We start from the raw sequence: 17345 nt of genomic DNA, 5'->3' as shown, positions 1-17345 counted from the left end.
CATGGAAAAGCAGAGAAGGAAGTGCACGTCAGGAGGAATCCTCCAAGCCAGAAGCACTATTAAGAATCTTGCACTGGGAGAAACAGGTACATCAACAAGGCTAGAACCACGTGGTGAAACAATACGAATTTTTCAAAGTGTTCCAGAGGCGACAGAACATGGTGTCAGAAAAAATAAACTTCCTTTGTAACTTTATGGACTGTTGCATGGGAAACTATGGCCATCTTGCAAAACTGGTGTCTCCATTGCAAATATTCTCAGGAGCCATGAAGTTCAAAGGAAAGAAATGGTATCTTCTTCGTAGTGAATGCAGTACATCATGGCTTCCCCAAAGTCAACGAAAACTAGTATCCCTAAAAAGGGTGTCATTTTAAGAGTGAATTCCGATGCCAGGGCCAGCTGTCCTCCCGGTGCGGTCACGACTGCGGCCCGGAGCGCGGGGCCGGCTCTCCCGAGAGGTGTTCTCGGGCCGGGCGGCCAGGTCTCCCGGGAGGGTCGGGGAGGGCCGGGCGCTCGGGACCGAGCACCGGGGCGCCGAGGGTGGGGTCCGCTCGCCGCCCGCTCCCGGCACCCGGGCTCCCCTCCGCACCGGGCACCTCCCACCTCCCCGGGGCGGCAGCGGCGGCGGCGGGGGGCAGCGGGCAGCGGGCCTCCGGGGCCGCCGCGGGCCACGAGGGCGCGGGGAGAGCCAAAACTTCCCGCCCAGGAGCGCCGGCCCCCGCTGCCGGCTCCGCCGGGCTGGGGGGATGTTCTCGCGAGAGGAGAGGGGGCGCGGGGCGCCGCGGCTTTGGGGGGCGCGGGGAAGCCTGCGGACGAGGGCGCGGCAGGGAGGGGAGCAGAGGCGGCGGGCAGGGCCGGGGACGCGGGGAAGCCGCTCCCGCCAGTCGCCGAGAGCCAGCCCCTGACGTCAGGAGTTTTCCTCAAAGTCAACAACAAGCCCCGCGGCGGCGGCGGCGGCGGCGGCGAGAAGCGATCGGCGGCGGCGGCGGCCGGGGAGGGAGGAAGGAGGGGGCGGGGAGGCGGCGGGGTCCCCGGGCGAGGCGCGGCCCCGAGAGGAGGCCGCAGACCCCCGACCCGCGCCGGGCGCGCCCCAGGGCCCGGAGCCTCCGCCCGCCGCCGCCTAGCCGGCGTGACCCGGCCCCCGCCCGAGCGGTGTTTTCTGGTGATGAATTGAATTTGTAGCCGATATCCGATTCCCATGTAGAGTCTCCGCCTCCTCCTCCCCCCCGCCGCCGCCCTCCCTCCGCCCTCCCCTCCCGCCGCCGCCGCCGCCGCCTCCCGCTCCAGCTCCGCGGCCCGGCCCGGCCGGCTCCCTCCTCCCTCCCCTGCAGCCTTCGCCTGCCCTCCCGCCGGCCGCACCGGGCTCCAGGGGGGCCAGAGGCTCTGCGGGGTGGGGGGAGGACAGGAGGGGAGGAGGAGGGAGGGGGGACCCCCGAGTCGCCCCCTCTCCTCCCCCCGCCCCCCCGGCTCCATCCTCCGCCACCGCCCGAGCAGCTGCGGGGCCGCCGCCGCCGCCTTTGCAGGTAACAGCCACCGCCCCCCCTCCCCCCGCTCGCCCCCTCCCCGCCTGGCCTCCGCTCTCTCCGGGCCCCCGGCCCCGGGCCTCCTTCGGGCGGGGGGGGGGGAGGCGGGGGCGTCTGGGTTGTCACCGCGCCGGGGGCGTGGGCGGGTGCCGGGTCACCAGAGGCTCGGGTGTGGGTGTGGGTGGGGAGGCCGGGGGATGCCCGGCGCCGCTGACACCGGCACCCCCTCACTTTCCGGGGGAAGCTGGGGGGCGGCGGCGCGCGCGGGGGGCCGGGGAGGGTGTTCCCGGCCTAGCGGTATCGGCCGCGTCTGCGCTGCCCCGGCCCTGGCGCCTCCAGTCCCTGCGCAGCGCCCGCTCCCCGCCGGCCCCGGCCGCGCGGCGTGAGGAGGGGGCGCCGCCCGGGCGGGGGTGGCGGGCTTATATAACGCGGGGAGCGCCCGTGCCGGCGTGTTTGGGTTGGGGGGAGGGGGCCGTCTGCCGCGCTCCCCGGCGCGGGGGCTGCCTGCGCGCGCGGGGTGGGGTGCGGGCGAGGATGCACCGGCGTCCCCCGGGGTCTCCTTCCTCCCCACCCTCCCCTGCTGCCGGCGCGCAGGAAGAGACGGCCCTGAGGGGGAGGTGGGGGTGTGTGTGGGAGGTGGGTAACGTGCTCGTCTGTGTTTTTAATAGTAGTGGGGTTTTAATCCGCTTGGGAGTTGTGTGCTAAGAATAGAAATGTGCGGAAGATGCTGGGTTTGGCGGATCCAGTGATGCTGTCGCTGCCGGCGGCGGCGGCGGCGGCGGCTCTGGCTGCAAGTAAACAAACCAGCCTCTTCCTCGTCCACCTCCTCCTCCTGCGCATCGGTCTGCATCAGCCATGATGCTGGCTGGGCCCTCGGAGCCCAAAGTTGAAGCCTGGCTGGTCGCGGTGCTCACCCTGATTCCCAGGCGGGGGTCACTCCCTGTTCGGGATTACCCGGGGATCTTCGTTTAGGCTGGATTGAGTCTCTTTGGGGCCAGGTCTTCAATACCGATATTTACTGTTTATCTTCTGGTTTATCTTCTGAAAGCTGAGGAAAGGCTTAACCATGAGGGTAGGGTAGGTAGGATGCTCCCATTTCTTGCATCAAGAGAACGTTATGAAAATAAAACCCAACTCATTTCACCAGTGTGGTAATTGGTTGAGAGCCCAGTAGTTTGTAATAGATGACGTTTCAAATAGAAAATCAACAGCGAGACCTACGTGTCTATATTGATTAAGTAGTACTGTCAATAAAGTGTTTATGCTTTATTAGTTCACCTTGTAGCTAAAAGATGTGAAATGATGACTTTTGGCAGTTAATATCTTGCCAACTGCCTCAAGTCTTCAAGCTAGGTATGTGTTCCATATTTGGTAAGGCATGGTCATTTTATATCTTTTACTAGACTGTGAATTACTAGAAAACCCCTGGGTTTTGTCTTTGGTGGAAACTCATTAAATTAGGTTATACGTTGTTAGGAAATAATTGGAAAAGCCAAAGCTTTAAGAGTCCTGTAAACGTGGTTTAGGAAAGTTTGTTTTCAGAACTTCAGTATCATAGCAAAATACGTGTAAATGAAGTGAATATTCCAGGAGGTGGTTGTCTAAAACACACACCCATTCAAGAAGTGCTTGTCTAAAACATGAAAATACTTCTTATTAAGATATCCGATTTTGAGTAAATGGCCAGCTTTCTAAGGTGAATGCCCAATAATTTGGGCGATCTGTATCAGGACTGTAGATTTTTTTTTTACCTTTGCCAACACATGATCTTGACTTTCCAAGTTTACCAAGGACACTGTATTTGAAGACCTGCTTTTTGTTTTTTTCTCACTAGGGTTGACCCCAATATCTTTAATTGGCTTGAGCTTCTAATTTTAAAGTGAGGGAGTGCATGTATCACATGAATGAGACAACACTGGAATTTAGGTGAATGTAGAGTTACAGTTTTCAGTTGTATGTTTGTGGTATGTGTTTGTAGTAGTAAGGTTTCCTACAGCATTTAAAAAATATCTAAAGTAATCCTATAAAAAAAACCCCAAAACTTAGGAAACTATTATTTGCATCCATTTTACCCCCTACACTTAGTCTTTCTGTAATGATTACTTTAGTGAGTTGTTTTCCAACTTAAAAATTTTTGGTTTGACATTGCCTCCTAGTTTAAGTTGTGTGTGTGAAGGTACTTAAGGGTTCAGCTTTGGACTTTTTGGTCCATGTAATTTTATAGCTGTAAAAGATTTTAAATAATGAATGAATTTCATTCATTCCTCCAACAAATTATTAGAGTGTGAACTGTGTTGCTAGGGGGGGCTCGTTTGATTATGAGCTTTTCTTATTTACATTTCATTTAGAAGATTACTACCATTAGAAAGAGAATTTGTTTTCAGAATCATTGTAAATCTAAACATGTTTTGGTTAAACATATCCTAGGACAAATGTACTTAGCATAATGGAGTCTTGTGCAAAGTAGGGATTTAAGATTTTTTTTAAGCCCTAGGTTTTGATTTAAACATGAGGGACTTTATTTCTTAAAAATTTCAGTGGAAATTTCCAACTATTTGGGTTTCTTTTAAAAAGAGGAACCTGTTTACAAATTGATTTTGTGGAAGTTTACAGTTGGCTTAAATTTTGCATATTTTTGTGAAAAGATAACTACACTTTCTTTTCATCACTTTCTTTTCACTTTCTTTTATTACTTTCTTTAATCTTCACACTTTTCAGTTCAGGAATTCACCCTTGAGAAGATAAGGCAATTATTGTTAAGGACATGTTAATTGGATTTTTAGCATGATTGGATAGGATCTTGTCTGTATAATGTGATTAAGTTTGAAGCATTAAAAAATATTTGATTTACAAGACTTTGTGTTTGAATAAGATAAGAGGCAGGACAGAAAAGTAAACCATTTCATTTGTTTTGAGCAAGTCAGTCTTAATTTGACTCGCAGTTTTGTTTTTCTCAATATATGTTAGTGCACATAATGAATTTTTGTAGATTTGTGTTAGAATGTGTAAGTCATTCCAAGTTGGTCAGTTTTTGACTCCAGATTTTCAGGAGTGTGCATTGTTTTTCTAAATCCTGGTTTCGGACAGCGTGCGCTTCTCTGTAGTCACCTGGAGGTTAGCCCTGGGTCACGTGATGTTAACTGAAAACTTTATCACTGTCTCTCACGTATGACAGATAGAGTTAGGTTAGGTTTAGAGTCCGTGCTGCTGGTGCCTTGGTGAGAACTTGCTACGTGCCGGGCGCTGTTCCGTGTGTCCGCTTGTTTAGGCTTCACGACAGCCCCTGCTACACTTTTGAAAGTGGTTTTCGTAAGAGAAAACACATGCTAGTCCGGTATGATGAAAATCCATTTCAGTGGAACTCTCCTTATTCTGAAACACTTTTTTCCTTCATTTTTTTCCTAAGTTGCTGGTACCTGTCCTTAGACTTCATGGTGACATACTCAACTTTGATAACGCATACAGTACAGTAATTTCCACTGAAATCGTGTTAATATAGTAAAACAAAGTATACCGATAGATCCATACCATTCTCTCTCGCATAGGTTATGTCAGAGGCCAGGTTAAATGCCACAGATGTTTACATATAATACCATAGCACCGTAAACACATTTCCTTTGTCAGGTGATTGTCAAATAGTTGTTGATAGATAATAAATGTTTCTTGACCTGTAGATTTGCTTTTTGGTTGTCTTCTCAATATTGTCTTGATATTCATTCATCACCAGCAGCAGCCAGTTCACATTTTGTAAATGGGTATATTTTGCTAATCTTCCGAGGAAAAAGTAAAATGACTTACCAGAAGAAATCTCTAGAAGATGTTCAAGTGAGGAATTTTCTCTCTTGTGTTAATTACGAAAGACTCTGACTCTGTTTGGGAGACTGGGGATGGGATGGGGAGGAAGATGGTCTTTTGCCAGTATTGGAGTTCAGTCCAGTTTTTGTTTAAGTGGTATTTGGTGTTTGATCTTCCCAGCTACCTAGGAGCCTTTTGAAGACGGGAACTGTGTATAATCATGATAGTGTCACCTAAGATGCCATCTGTAAGCCAGGTGGATACTCAGTGGATTTGAACTTGAAGAATCCTAACTCCTAGCTCTGGAAGAGCTGTGAAGCTATTTATGTTCATCTAATGCTACACTTTTATTTTAATGGCTAAGAAAACGGAAGCACAGAGAATTAAAGGACCTCATATAGCATCACCCTGGGTGGGGCAGAGTTGGGAACAGGGACCCCAGTTTCTGGGCCTGCCCAGTGTTTTCTAATGAGCCATTGTGATGAACTTTGTTATGGGATCCCATACCACGGGGTATGATCTTACATCGTTTTTACATATGCAGTGGAAAAGTGTGGCCAGCCATGAAACTGAAATTCTTTCAGTGGCAACCCTCAATCTGTTTCTGTTCTATTATACGTGACTTCACCTATGACAAGCTACGCCTCATGTAAGAAATGTGGGGAGATCATTTGTCAATAGCTTATTCTGTGCGTTAGCTGGACCAAAGGAATCCAGTGGGCATTTTCCTAGTTATTTCAAAGCAGGATATTAAATACAGCACCTAGCACAAATTGCTTTTTTATTTGGTCAGTAATGGACGGGTTGGTTGAAATGGCATTCAGATGCCTGAAAAACTGGGGTAAGGAAGAAGGGGAAAACGCTCTACATTTTTGTGTATATATTCAAAAGTTGATGAAGTTGATTTTTAAGAGTTGGCACTTTGAAAGAACTGAAATTTTGTGTGAAAGTTGGAAATCTTGCTGATGCTTCTTCGGGTATTTTCCTCTAGGGTGAGACAGTGAAGGGATCTATACATAGAGTTTTAAGAAAATCCACAAAGTTTGTTATTGTACTCTGCAGAGAGGAAAGGATCCAAGATACATAGTTTGTGTGGCTCGCTTTCCCCATATGATACGGTTTTTTTTTAACAGGATAATGACTCTGAAGTGGGACAGACCTGCTGAGAGTTATTTGAAGTGCAGAGCAAGTTGCCTTGAATTTCCTTTCCATTTCAGTATTTTTCCTTTCCCTGAAATCCTTTAAAAGTTTGGTATGATCTTATGAATTTATTATGGCATATGTTAGTTTCACCTATTTCTTGAAATCAGTAGATAGCATAGAGTTGTTCTATGATTACCCTTGACAATCATTTGTATTTCAGTGTAGTAATATTCTGTTGAATTTGAACGTGAGATGTCCTTCATTAATTCAGTTTGGCTAGGCATATCTAAAGAATATAAAAAATTGTGGTGCAGAGCAAGTACGTTCTACGTAGTGTTATAGCCAAGTATACAGTTTAGAGAAAGTTGTATTATAGGTAGTATTGTGGCTTTAAACTTAGGAATTAACCTGTGAATCTTGTTCTAATTTGTAAAGAATAAAATTGGCTGGCGTGCATTTTAACTTTATGTCAACCTTCTAGTCTTCTGTTGTTATAATTTCCTCTGTGATGCCACAGTTATATTTAGTTTTGAATTTATTGGAAAACCTTGTGCTCTCTTGGACTTTTGAAAAAGAATTTGATAACAGAAAAAAATGTTGGAGCGATTCACAGATGTTACCCATACTTCTGAGACTTGGCATTGGGTTACTTGGTAGAAGGCGTCGCACAATGAAAGAAGACTGGAATGGCAGGCAGTCACTCTTGGTGCTATCACTTATCTTGTTATGGTAACAGCGAGGAAATAACGTCCTCGGTTTTGATTGGTCACAGTTTTCCTGGGCTCACAATTGTAGTGGAATAGCTGTTGCATAGATTCGTTTTTAGTCAAAATGGGGTAATATATGTGAAAGCACTCTGATAACAAACTGTTGTGTGGAAGAGATTTTTAAATTCTCTGTTTTGCTTCCCTCCCTGTATGCCCAGTACAGTCCTTGTCACAGCGCATGCAGTCAGTACCTGTTTACGGACTGAATGTGTGCAGGCTGTATGTTTTTTCCTCGAATGGCATTTTATTTATTTATGTTTTTAATTTTGAGAGAGGCAGAGACCCCTCGAGTGGGGGAGGGGCAGAGAGAGAGAGGGAGAGAGGATCCCAAGCAGGCTCAGCACTGTCAGCGCAGAGCCTGATGTGGGGCTTGAACTCATGAAACCGTGAGATTGTGACCTGAGCCAAAAACAAGAGTTAGACGCTTAATCGACTGAGCCACCCAGGTGCCCCGTGAGTGATATTTTAAAAAGATGTTTGAAGACGTTTAATTATCGTTTAAGACTGAATGGTGTGTTGCCAGAAGTAAACCAGTATCTTTTAAAAGTTGTTATAAATATCATTAAGAGAATATGCCATTCTTTCTCTTTTTTCCTTCCACAATAGATAATTTTGGGGCAGTGTTAATGCTTAATTGTTTGGGAGTTGAAACTTGACTTCATTTCAACAAAAAGTATCCAAGAATGTGGAGAAACGTGCTAGTCCTCACAATTAGCGGACATCTATAGCAAACGTACTTTAATGAATAAGGAAGAGGATTTCTTGTGATTTTAATTGTATTCCATAACATTTGAGTTCAGGTTTGTTTTTAAGATGACTTAATACCATTCTCTCTGTTGACTTACAATATTAGTTTGCTTAGCGTGTTCTTTATTAGTTATGCAAAGCTGTATCTTCTCTCTTTCATTCATGCACTCTTTCATTCATCCTGTATTTGTTGAGCATCTCTTATGTGCCAGGCACTGTCAGATTGCTTTACTAAATAATAATAATGCTGTTGAATGAGATACAAGATGTGAAAATGTTTTGTAAATTGTGAAGTGATATCCAAATGCAGTTATCAAATTTGCAAATAGTTTTGAATGAAAAGTACCTTTAGTGTAACTGCTTTGTGTGAATTGTAAATTGAATCTGCCAAGAATTTTGTATGATTTTTTTTTAAGAATAGACAAAATTAGATTATTCAGCAATGAAATATTTAGTGCAACAAGCTTATAAGAAAAAGAAACCAAATTTTGTCTCTTAGAGCTCATTGGGTAGAACACAGTTCTGGAGAAGTTGGGACCGTAGGAGGAGGTGGAGTTCATGTCCAGCTCATTGCTCATCATTTTGCAGAATAATGTTTTTGGCAACACGGAACACTGAGTGGGAGAGTTAGATGACTTGGTTGCAAGAGCCTTGCCACTGTAAGGAAATTAAATCAAAGAATATGGTTTACTGCTTAAGAGTCAGTAGCATTGTGTTTATGCACACGAGATAGCATTTATTTCTAGCCTATTGGTCGTAACTCTGGAGTAGTATATGTTTGAATGTCTTCTAAGTTATTTTCATAGAATGTGTCATTTTAGCTGGGAGTCCCAGGAGCACCTTTAAAGCTGAATATTACGATTACGGGTAGAATTTGGTAACATTTTAAGATGCAAATGGATAAAGCCATTTCTATAATGTGGGTTTACTGGTCCTGATGACGATTATAAATTTTGTCCTGTCGATTTAGCATACATTTAAGCAGTTTAATCGAAATGCATAAGCACTGATAAACATTTTTATCACAAAAGCTAGTTTTTTGAAAGTTTCATTATAAAACAAAATTCATTGATTTGGGTTGACCTGGATATTTCCGTATATTGTTTTGTACTGAAGGGGCAGTGCTAGTGGAAAGAACATGTGCCTGGTTCTCTGGTGTCTTGGTTCCCTCAGAAAGCAGCTGTGTGACCTTGGGCAAGTCGCTTCATCCATCTGTACTCTGTTTCCTCAACTATAAAATGAAGGTCCTTTCCTGCTTTGAACTCCCAACAATGAAATGTCAACTTAAAAAGTGCAATGAATTTTGAAAATACTTTTGTTTTTTAGTGTTCTTTGCAAGGGTGTTGTGATGCAGATTATTTTAATGGAAAGGGATATGTTTTATATATGTTTATTGGATATGTATTATTTTTTGGTTATTATTGAATGTTGACCTCTGATCTCTTCTGACCCCTGATCTCTTCCATTTCCAATTCCAAGAATATTGAGATAGGAGGGTTTTTTGTTTTGTTTTGTTTTTAACCCAAATTATATCATTTTGCAGTCAGAAAGCAAGAATGGCTTCAATAGATATGAGGCCCCTTGCTACAAGTATTGCCAAAGAGAAGGTCTGTAGTGCAGCTCTTCTAAAGTCATCGTTTTGCACTAGTGCTCCCAATATTTAATTTTTTTGTAATTATTTATGTAGTATAAAGAACCAACCCTTTTCAGTTATCCAGTTCTGGATTATGTAGCCAATTTTCAGAAAGTTACATAAATCAAATTAAAATGATGTTTGGATTCTTTACTGAAGGCTTTTGTTTTTGTTTTGTTTTTGGCCCGTTTTTTAGTGGCGAAATGAGTCTTGTCTTGAGTGATGTGGCCATTTCTCAAAGTGTGCCCCCGTGGATATCAGTACATGCTGCTAAAGAAAAAAAAAAAAAAGAGCCCTGTGTGTTCAATAAATTTAGGATTTGCTGAGATAATTAAGGTTATACATACTTTATATCTTTAATATGTTAATAGTGATGTTTTAATTTTTTTTTAATGTTTGTTTATTTTTGAGAGAGAGACAGAGCGTGAGTGGGGGAAGGACAGAGAGAGGAGACACAGAATCTGAAGCAGGTTCCAGGCTCCGAGCTGTCAGCACAGAGCCTGACGTGGGGCTCGAACTCAGGGACTGTGAGTTCATGACCTGAGCCAAAGTCGGGCACTTAACCGACTGAACCACCCAGGTGCCCCAATAGTGATGTTTTAAGAGAAAGATATGGCTTGTGGAATTTTCCAAACTTACTTGGCCAGAGAATTTTTTTCTCTTTTCATCTTTTTTTTCTTAATTTTTTTGGAATTTCGTTTAGTATTGTTTCAAACATATCTTGGCAAAATACACTCAGATTCTAATATCCCTTTGGACTCTCTGTAGTATGAGGTCCAATGACTACGGGGACAGTCTTGGCCTTACCTGTAGGTGCTGAGGGTACCTGTTGGGGTGGTTTTCTATTCAGCCACACAAACTTTGTCAGGGTTTGATTCCTGACTCAGTCTTGATTCCTGACTGTGAAAGGAGTAGGCTTTCCACTTAATTTGCATTGGGAAAGGGGTTGTAATTCAGTCCAGTACCAGTGAGGGAGTCTAACCTTGAACTTACTGCTATGCACTATTTATCAAAACCCAGTCTGAGAAAGTAGTATAGTTATATAGTCCATCTATCCATTTTTCTGGTTACCTAATATTTATGCCTAAATTTACCTAAAATTATGTTTCTGGACCATATAAATGCTCATGTAGCTGGACCACAGTTTTTGGTCCCTTTCTGTGGAAACATAATTTTTAAGCTTATTTATTTATTTTGAGAGGGGGAGAGGCAGAGAGAGAGGGAGGGAGAGAGAGAATCCCAAGCAGGCTCTGCACTATCAGCACAGAGCCTGACTCTGGGCTCGAACTCACCAGCTGTGAGATCATGACATGAGTCAAAATCAAGTGTCAGACGCTTAACGACTGAGCCACCCCCGGTGCCCCTCTGTGGAACTATTTTTAACTCAGCTTTATCTTGGCGTTTTCCTCTTTTAGGTTGAGGGGGACAATAAGTAAAACTCATTAGTGTATGTATCAGAGTATTTTTGAAGACTTTGTTACCCTGCAAGCTATCTTATAAAGACCCATGGGATAAATTTCAGATTTTTATTCCAGGAAAAATTGTGTTCCCTCTGAAGCAACTTCTTTTTCTCTTTTTAAAAATATTCATGGATACTGTAAATACTGAAACCGATGGTGTTTCCTTATTTGCATCGCTTCCTGAAAGCTTTCTGCTAAATTTGTGGCCCATCTTTTACAGATATGTAGACTTCTACTCTGGCTTCTTTTTGTCTAAAGGCAGTATAGTTTCTGCAGGCTCTGGAGTCGGCCATATTGGCTCCATCCTTGAGGAGCTCTGTTGGATTCAGGCAAGCTGCTGAATTCCGTGAGCCCCAGTTTCCTCTTCTGTGAAATGGAGTTACTGGGGGCGCCTGTGTGGCGCAGTCGGTTAAGCGTCCGACTTCAGCCAGGTCACGATCTCGCGGTCCGTGAGTTCGAGCCCCGCGTCGGGCTCTGGGCTGATGGCTCGGAGCCTGGAGCCTGTTTCCGATTCTGTGTCTCCCTCTCTCTCTGCCCCTCCCCCGTTCATGCTCTGTCTGTCTCTGTCCCAAAAATAAATAAATGTTGAAAAAAAAATTAAAAAAAAAAATGGAGTTAATGGTACCTTCCTAGGGCTACTGTGAGGCTTACCTAAGGGTAATAGACGTAAGCACTTGTTCTTGACACATCTCAAATACTCCGTACTTTTTTCCACTTTCATGTTCCACCTCGTCTGCTTTTAAAAATAATTGATTATATATTATTTGTAATATTTTATTCACAATCTAAAAATTCACTGTAATCTAATTTTGTAATCTAAAATATTTCTTGGAGCAAGACAGACCAACCATACCTAAGTGTTGGTTTCTTAGCATGTTGTATTTTGCATAAAATATAGCAATTAAAAACATTCACAATTGCTTTGCCATAAATATTCCTAAATTTACAGAGATTTTGAAACTAGATGTACACGAGAGTTTACTTTTAGTCCACTTCACTTTCATTTTCTTCCCTTTTTACTTCAGATACACAGCCCCACAAACAGATTTTCTGTGTTATTTGTATAGGTGGGTCAGTGGTTTCTGAAGGCATTTTTTTTACTACAGCCTCTTAGGTTAAAAGTTTCACTATCGTTTGAAATCTGTCACAAGACCAGGGAAGCATGTTCATGGTAGAACTATTTAATAAATAAGTCCCCAGTTTGAGGAGTTAGATTTTTATGTGAGGTCAGGCCAGTTGAAGACATTTACAAAGAATTAGTTGTTTGTTATTGCTGTATGAGTTGCAAGAATGGAAAAAAAAGAAATTCTTTCTTCAATACTTCCTTCCAGGCTGAGTCATCACTAGAGAGTGGGAAGGGCAGCAGCAGCAGAGAATCCAAACCCCAAAGCTGATATCACAAAGTACCATTTCTCCAAGTTGGGGGCTCAGAGGGGAGCCATCATGAGCGATGTCACCATCGTGAAAGAAGGTTGGGTTCAGAAGAGGGGTAAGTGTTCAACAAAGCTGCACATAATGTGGTTGGTAAGTGTGCGAATGGTTGGTGGTGTCCTGGAAGTTGATATTTTTCCTGACGCTGTTAACAAAGTAGACAGACATACTACGTCCAGGAAGAGAGAAATGATATTTAACATATGTGTTAGGAATTTGCTTGTTATGTAGGGATTCTAAGTAATTCCTGATTTTGATCCTTACTACAGTTCTGAACATTTGGCTCTCTGGGATGTTGTGTGCTTGCATGTTACAGAAAGTTCCTGTTGGATTTTTCTGTGCTGTCCACAGCAACTCTGCAATCCAGAGAGATGTCTGTAGGATGATTTAATAATCTAGAAAAGTGTCTAACTTGTATGCATTTAAAGACATGTAAATTTATATTAAGCGGGTTTGGGTGAAAGCAGGGGAAGGGCTTCTAGGGTTAAAGGGGAAAGAGCTCACCCACAAACTTCTGGCTTCAACAACCCTGTAAGTTAGGTGAGGAAAGTCCTAAAGTAAGAGACCGACTGAAGAAAGGGTTTCTGCGTGTGTGTGTGTTTATGTTTAATTGCATATTTTTATTTTTCATGATCTAGTTTTAGTATTTCTTGTTTGCTGTTCGCTCCTACTTTAGATAAATAATTCAAATGCATTATTATTCTTTTTACATTATTTTTACTTTAAAGGAAGAACTCTTTAATGTAAAGCTTAGTTTATCTCCTAAGAGATCACCTTTTAATGTGGTCAATGTGTTTATTAAGAAATCTAGAGTGTAGACTCGTTGCCAGGCAACTACTGTTTATCCACGTGGCCAAATTGAGTAGTATGAGGACTGTTGCATTCTTAGGACTTTTAAGTTCCTGTATACTGTATCTATTTCCTGATTAAAAGTTACCTTTTAAATAGTGATTTCAATGTTTTTTGCGGGTCTGTAGTTAATACCTATGTTTGGAAAGTCATTGTCAGTAGTTAAATGGGATTATGTATTACTGATTTCTAACAATTCATCCTTATTGAGTTATAATTTCCATACCAATACAATTCCCCTATTTTAAGTGTACACGGGGATGAATTTTGCTACATGCATGCAGTAGCATAACAAACACTGCAGTCATGACGTTGAACATCTCTGTCACTCGGAAAGCACCCCTATTCCGCTCTGCAGTCCGTCCTCTTTCCTGAGCCCTGGGACCCCTAATCTGCTACAACTGTAATCTTCCTTATAAGTACACTCATCTGGTCCTCTGTGTCTGGTTACTTTCATGTAGCATAATACTTGAACGATTCATCCACATCGCTGTGTACATCACAAGTTTGTTCCTTTTTATTGTTGAGGCATGTTCTGTAGTCTGGACGTACCACAATCTATTTATTTACTGGCTGATGGATATTTGAGCTATTTCTAGTTTGGGGCTATTACACATAAGGCAGCTATGCACATTGGAGATCATGTCTTGGTGTGGTTTGTTTTCCTTTTCCCTTGGGCAGTGACCTGGGAACGAGATTGCTGCTCATATGGTAAGTGTGTGCTTAACTATCAAACGGTTTCAGCCAACTATTGTACGATTGAGTTTAATTTATTGTATGTTATGTTATAAATTTAGAAGACATTTTCAGATTTCACTGCTGTCTGAAGGTGCTTTTTCTTTGTTTTTTTTAACTTGTCTATTATATTTATACTGTCTTTCCTACTTTGTTTTTTGGGGACGGCAAATCACGTAAACCTTTTGGAGTAATACTTTATGCACCTCTAATGTCTGCTCCCATTAAGTCTGTTTTGAGGATTAAGTGAGGTGATGGATGTGGATGTGTTTTGAGAGCTTGAACACAAGTGTGAGTTATTGCCGTCACCACATGTTGTCAAAGATTTAGGGTTGTTCTTGAGTTTGTTTAGTTAATTGCGTCTTACCTGAAACACCATGATAAAAGGTCGGTTTAAAGTGCGTGGGGTATAGAAGCAAGAAAAAAATGGACCAGGATTTCTTTGCATTTTTCCTGCCTTGGTTAATAGTACACAAAGATATAAAATAAGTAAAAGTCTTTTCTGTCGTCTGCTCTTCCAACTGGTTTCTCTCCTCAGAGATAACCATTGTAGACCTTTTGTATTTTATACTTTTTTTGGTGATTATTATCCCAGTTTTGTATATAATATGCTAAGCTTTATTTTTGAGTAGTCTTACATAATCTCGTGTATCGCCCTTATGAAAAATGAAGAATTTGACTTGTTAATACCTGTTCTCTTCCTTCCCTAAAGGGAGGGAGTGGGCTCATGGTTAAACTTCCAACAGGTGCACTCTTCATTCTAGAAAGTACTTACACATCATCTCTAAACTGACCACTTTGGGAGTACCCTACACAATCTTTCCTCTGAATTTCCCACATTCCCCTCCCAGTTTGTGGCAACTGAACGTTTATTTTATATTTTCAGGGTTTGTAATAGTTATACTTGCTGATTCGGAGAAGCAGTAATCGATATTGTGATAAGTAAACAGTACCTGCTGCCAACCAGAGCGGTATGGTGGGTGTGTGTGATGGGAGCCATAGAGAGCAAATGATCGCCTCATACTCTGTTGGTGTTCAAGATCATGACGCACTTTGGTTTGGCCTCTGGTTTGGGCTATAATGGTTTTTCCTAGAGTTTCTAATTGTCACGTTTCCTCCCATTGGTAAAAGAGTGTATGCTTTGCTGTCTTCCTTGTATCACTTGGTCATCCAGCTTTTTAATCCTGGTATTTGTCAAAATTTTGTTGTGAACTGACCTTTTTCTAGGTGTGATACTCAGCTAGTAGCATGTTATTTAATTGCATTCCTGGACAAGTTCAGTGTTTTCTTAGATCTCCTGTCTTTCCCCTATTTGTTTTGGATTTATTTTATGGTTTTCTAGAAGTAGTTTTTTTTTTTTTCCTTTTTTCAATTTCCTGAAGAACTTCTTTCAGAAAGAATATGTCAACACAGTGTTTGAAAATGTGTTTTTCACTTTTACACCTGGTGCATACCTTTGCTGGGTATAGAATTCAGTTGTGAAACAGTTTTCCTTCAGAGTTTTGAAGGCTGCATTCCGTTACCTTTTGGTAACCAGTTTTACTGGTAAGAAGCTTAACACTAATAGGAGTCATTTCTTTCTAGGTAACCTATTTGTTGTCCTCTTGAAGTTTGTTGTGTTCATGCCTCTTTATCCTTGGCTTTATAAAATTTAAGGAGGATAAGATGTGGTTCTTTTTAATTCACCTGTAAAGCATTTGGTGGACCCTTAGAATATGCAGGCAAATGTGTTTAATTCTGGGGAGTCTTCTGTATTTCTTTTGTTATTTTTTCCCTTCTGTGTCTTCTGTATTCTTTTATGGTTTTTCCCCTTAGAGCATCTATATCAGTGCTCTGTTTTAAAATTTTTCTTTAATTTCTTTGTTTTCTCTCCTTGTTCTGGAAGATTCCTCAACTTTTTCTTTGAGCCCTTTACTAAATTATTTATTTCAGCTATTACTTTATATTTCTGGGAATTCTTTGTAGATCATAGCCACCCGCTCTTATTTTACAGATTTTTAATCAAAGGACACCAACGAGACTGTTTTTAAATTTTTTATCTGCTTTGAATAACTTTTTCAGTTTGTTTATTTTGTTTATTATTATTTTTTTCCTTGGTGGTGTTAGTATTCCTCAGGTATCTGATGATCTCTGTTGGTTTATTTGTGAATGAAAGACTGAGTTTACTGGTAGTGACCTCTGTCTGTTTTTGTAATTCATGTATTTTCCCTGTACTTACGACTGGCTAGATTCTCTGAATGAGGATTTGTAATGGTACTTTTAACTGGACTCTTACAAGCATTAGTTGAAATATTAGGGGAAACCAAATGGGGCATTTTTTTCCTCTGAACTATTCTTAATTTATTCCTTTAGAGATTTTCAGTATGATTTTAAGAATAATCTTCTGTTTTAGTCAAGCAAATTTCATTAGTCTGTTGTTGCTGTTTGGACATATTTTGGCTCAAAGAATTTCTTCTTAAAGAGTAGTAGTATTCTCTGCCTCTTTACACTGGGCAGGTAGATTATCATCACCTGAACTCTGGTGTACTTGTTTTAAAATAAATATATAATGTCTGCCTTCTTTACCTCACAGTGTGCTGGTAAGCATTGTGAGCTAATGTGTACAGAGTATTTGTAAACTATTAATAAAAGTATCGATATAAAAAATTCACAGTTACCCTTAGTTTGACTATCAGTCCTTTTTCTCAAACTTGCATTTATGAATCAGTTCATGTTAGCTCCTATCTAGATATAATCTCATTTCATTTGTACTTTTGATGTAAATAAGTTGTTCATCATTAAATAGCATCCTGGAGAAGGAAAAAACAGTCTTAAAAATAATTAATGATACTGTGTGGGGCAGATACTTTCCTAACTTCGGTTATTGGTGATATATCAACATTGAAACCTTTTTTTCCTGTACTTTTCTGGAGCAATTACAGAATGGTAAATATTAATTGAGATAACACATTGATGTAGTATTATTGGTGTTAGAAATGACAGTAAGGGAAACGTCATGTAGCACACGTGGAGTAAAGTACCGTCTACATTTTCCTGCTTGATGGTCCTGGGAGAGCACATCAGCTTAGGAGATAACCTGCAGACGTGTTAAACACTTCTTAGACTCTCTCCTTCACAAGGGAGAAGTGACCAGAGGCTGGTCACAGACCAGCCTACCTGTACTGCCAGTCTCTAAACCTGATGTCAAAAGTTTTACTCTAAGTTTGTCCTGTTACAGTAAGGGCTAATAGTTGCTGTGAAGAAAGGTGTTGCATTAATAAAG

General features: G+C 42.0%; 1 protein-coding gene across 2 annotated transcripts in view; it reads left to right on the top strand.

Annotated features, from left to right (window-relative positions):
* Nucleotides 1–990: 990 nt before the first annotated feature.
* The window catches only part of AKT3 (AKT serine/threonine kinase 3), a 306189-nt gene continuing 289834 nt past the window's right edge, over nucleotides 991–17345 (top strand). The window contains exons 1-2 of one of the 2 annotated variants that reach the window (XM_027046228.2): nucleotides 991–1523; nucleotides 12400–12557. In XM_027046228.2, the coding sequence (XP_026902029.1) occupies nucleotides 12512–12557 (46 nt within the window). In that variant the 5' untranslated portion in view covers nucleotides 991–1523; nucleotides 12400–12511. Of the gene's footprint in view, nucleotides 1524–5975; nucleotides 8029–12399; nucleotides 12558–17345 lie in introns of those variants that run through there. The other variant, XM_053209310.1, reaches the window with a different exon arrangement.

Source organism: Acinonyx jubatus, chromosome E4 (genome assembly GCF_027475565.1).
Source record: "Acinonyx jubatus isolate Ajub_Pintada_27869175 chromosome E4, VMU_Ajub_asm_v1.0, whole genome shotgun sequence".
NCBI lineage: Eukaryota > Metazoa > Chordata > Mammalia > Carnivora > Felidae > Acinonyx > Acinonyx jubatus.
The sequence above is the reverse complement of the archived record's forward strand: the minus strand, read 5'-3'. Positions and strand labels throughout refer to the sequence as shown.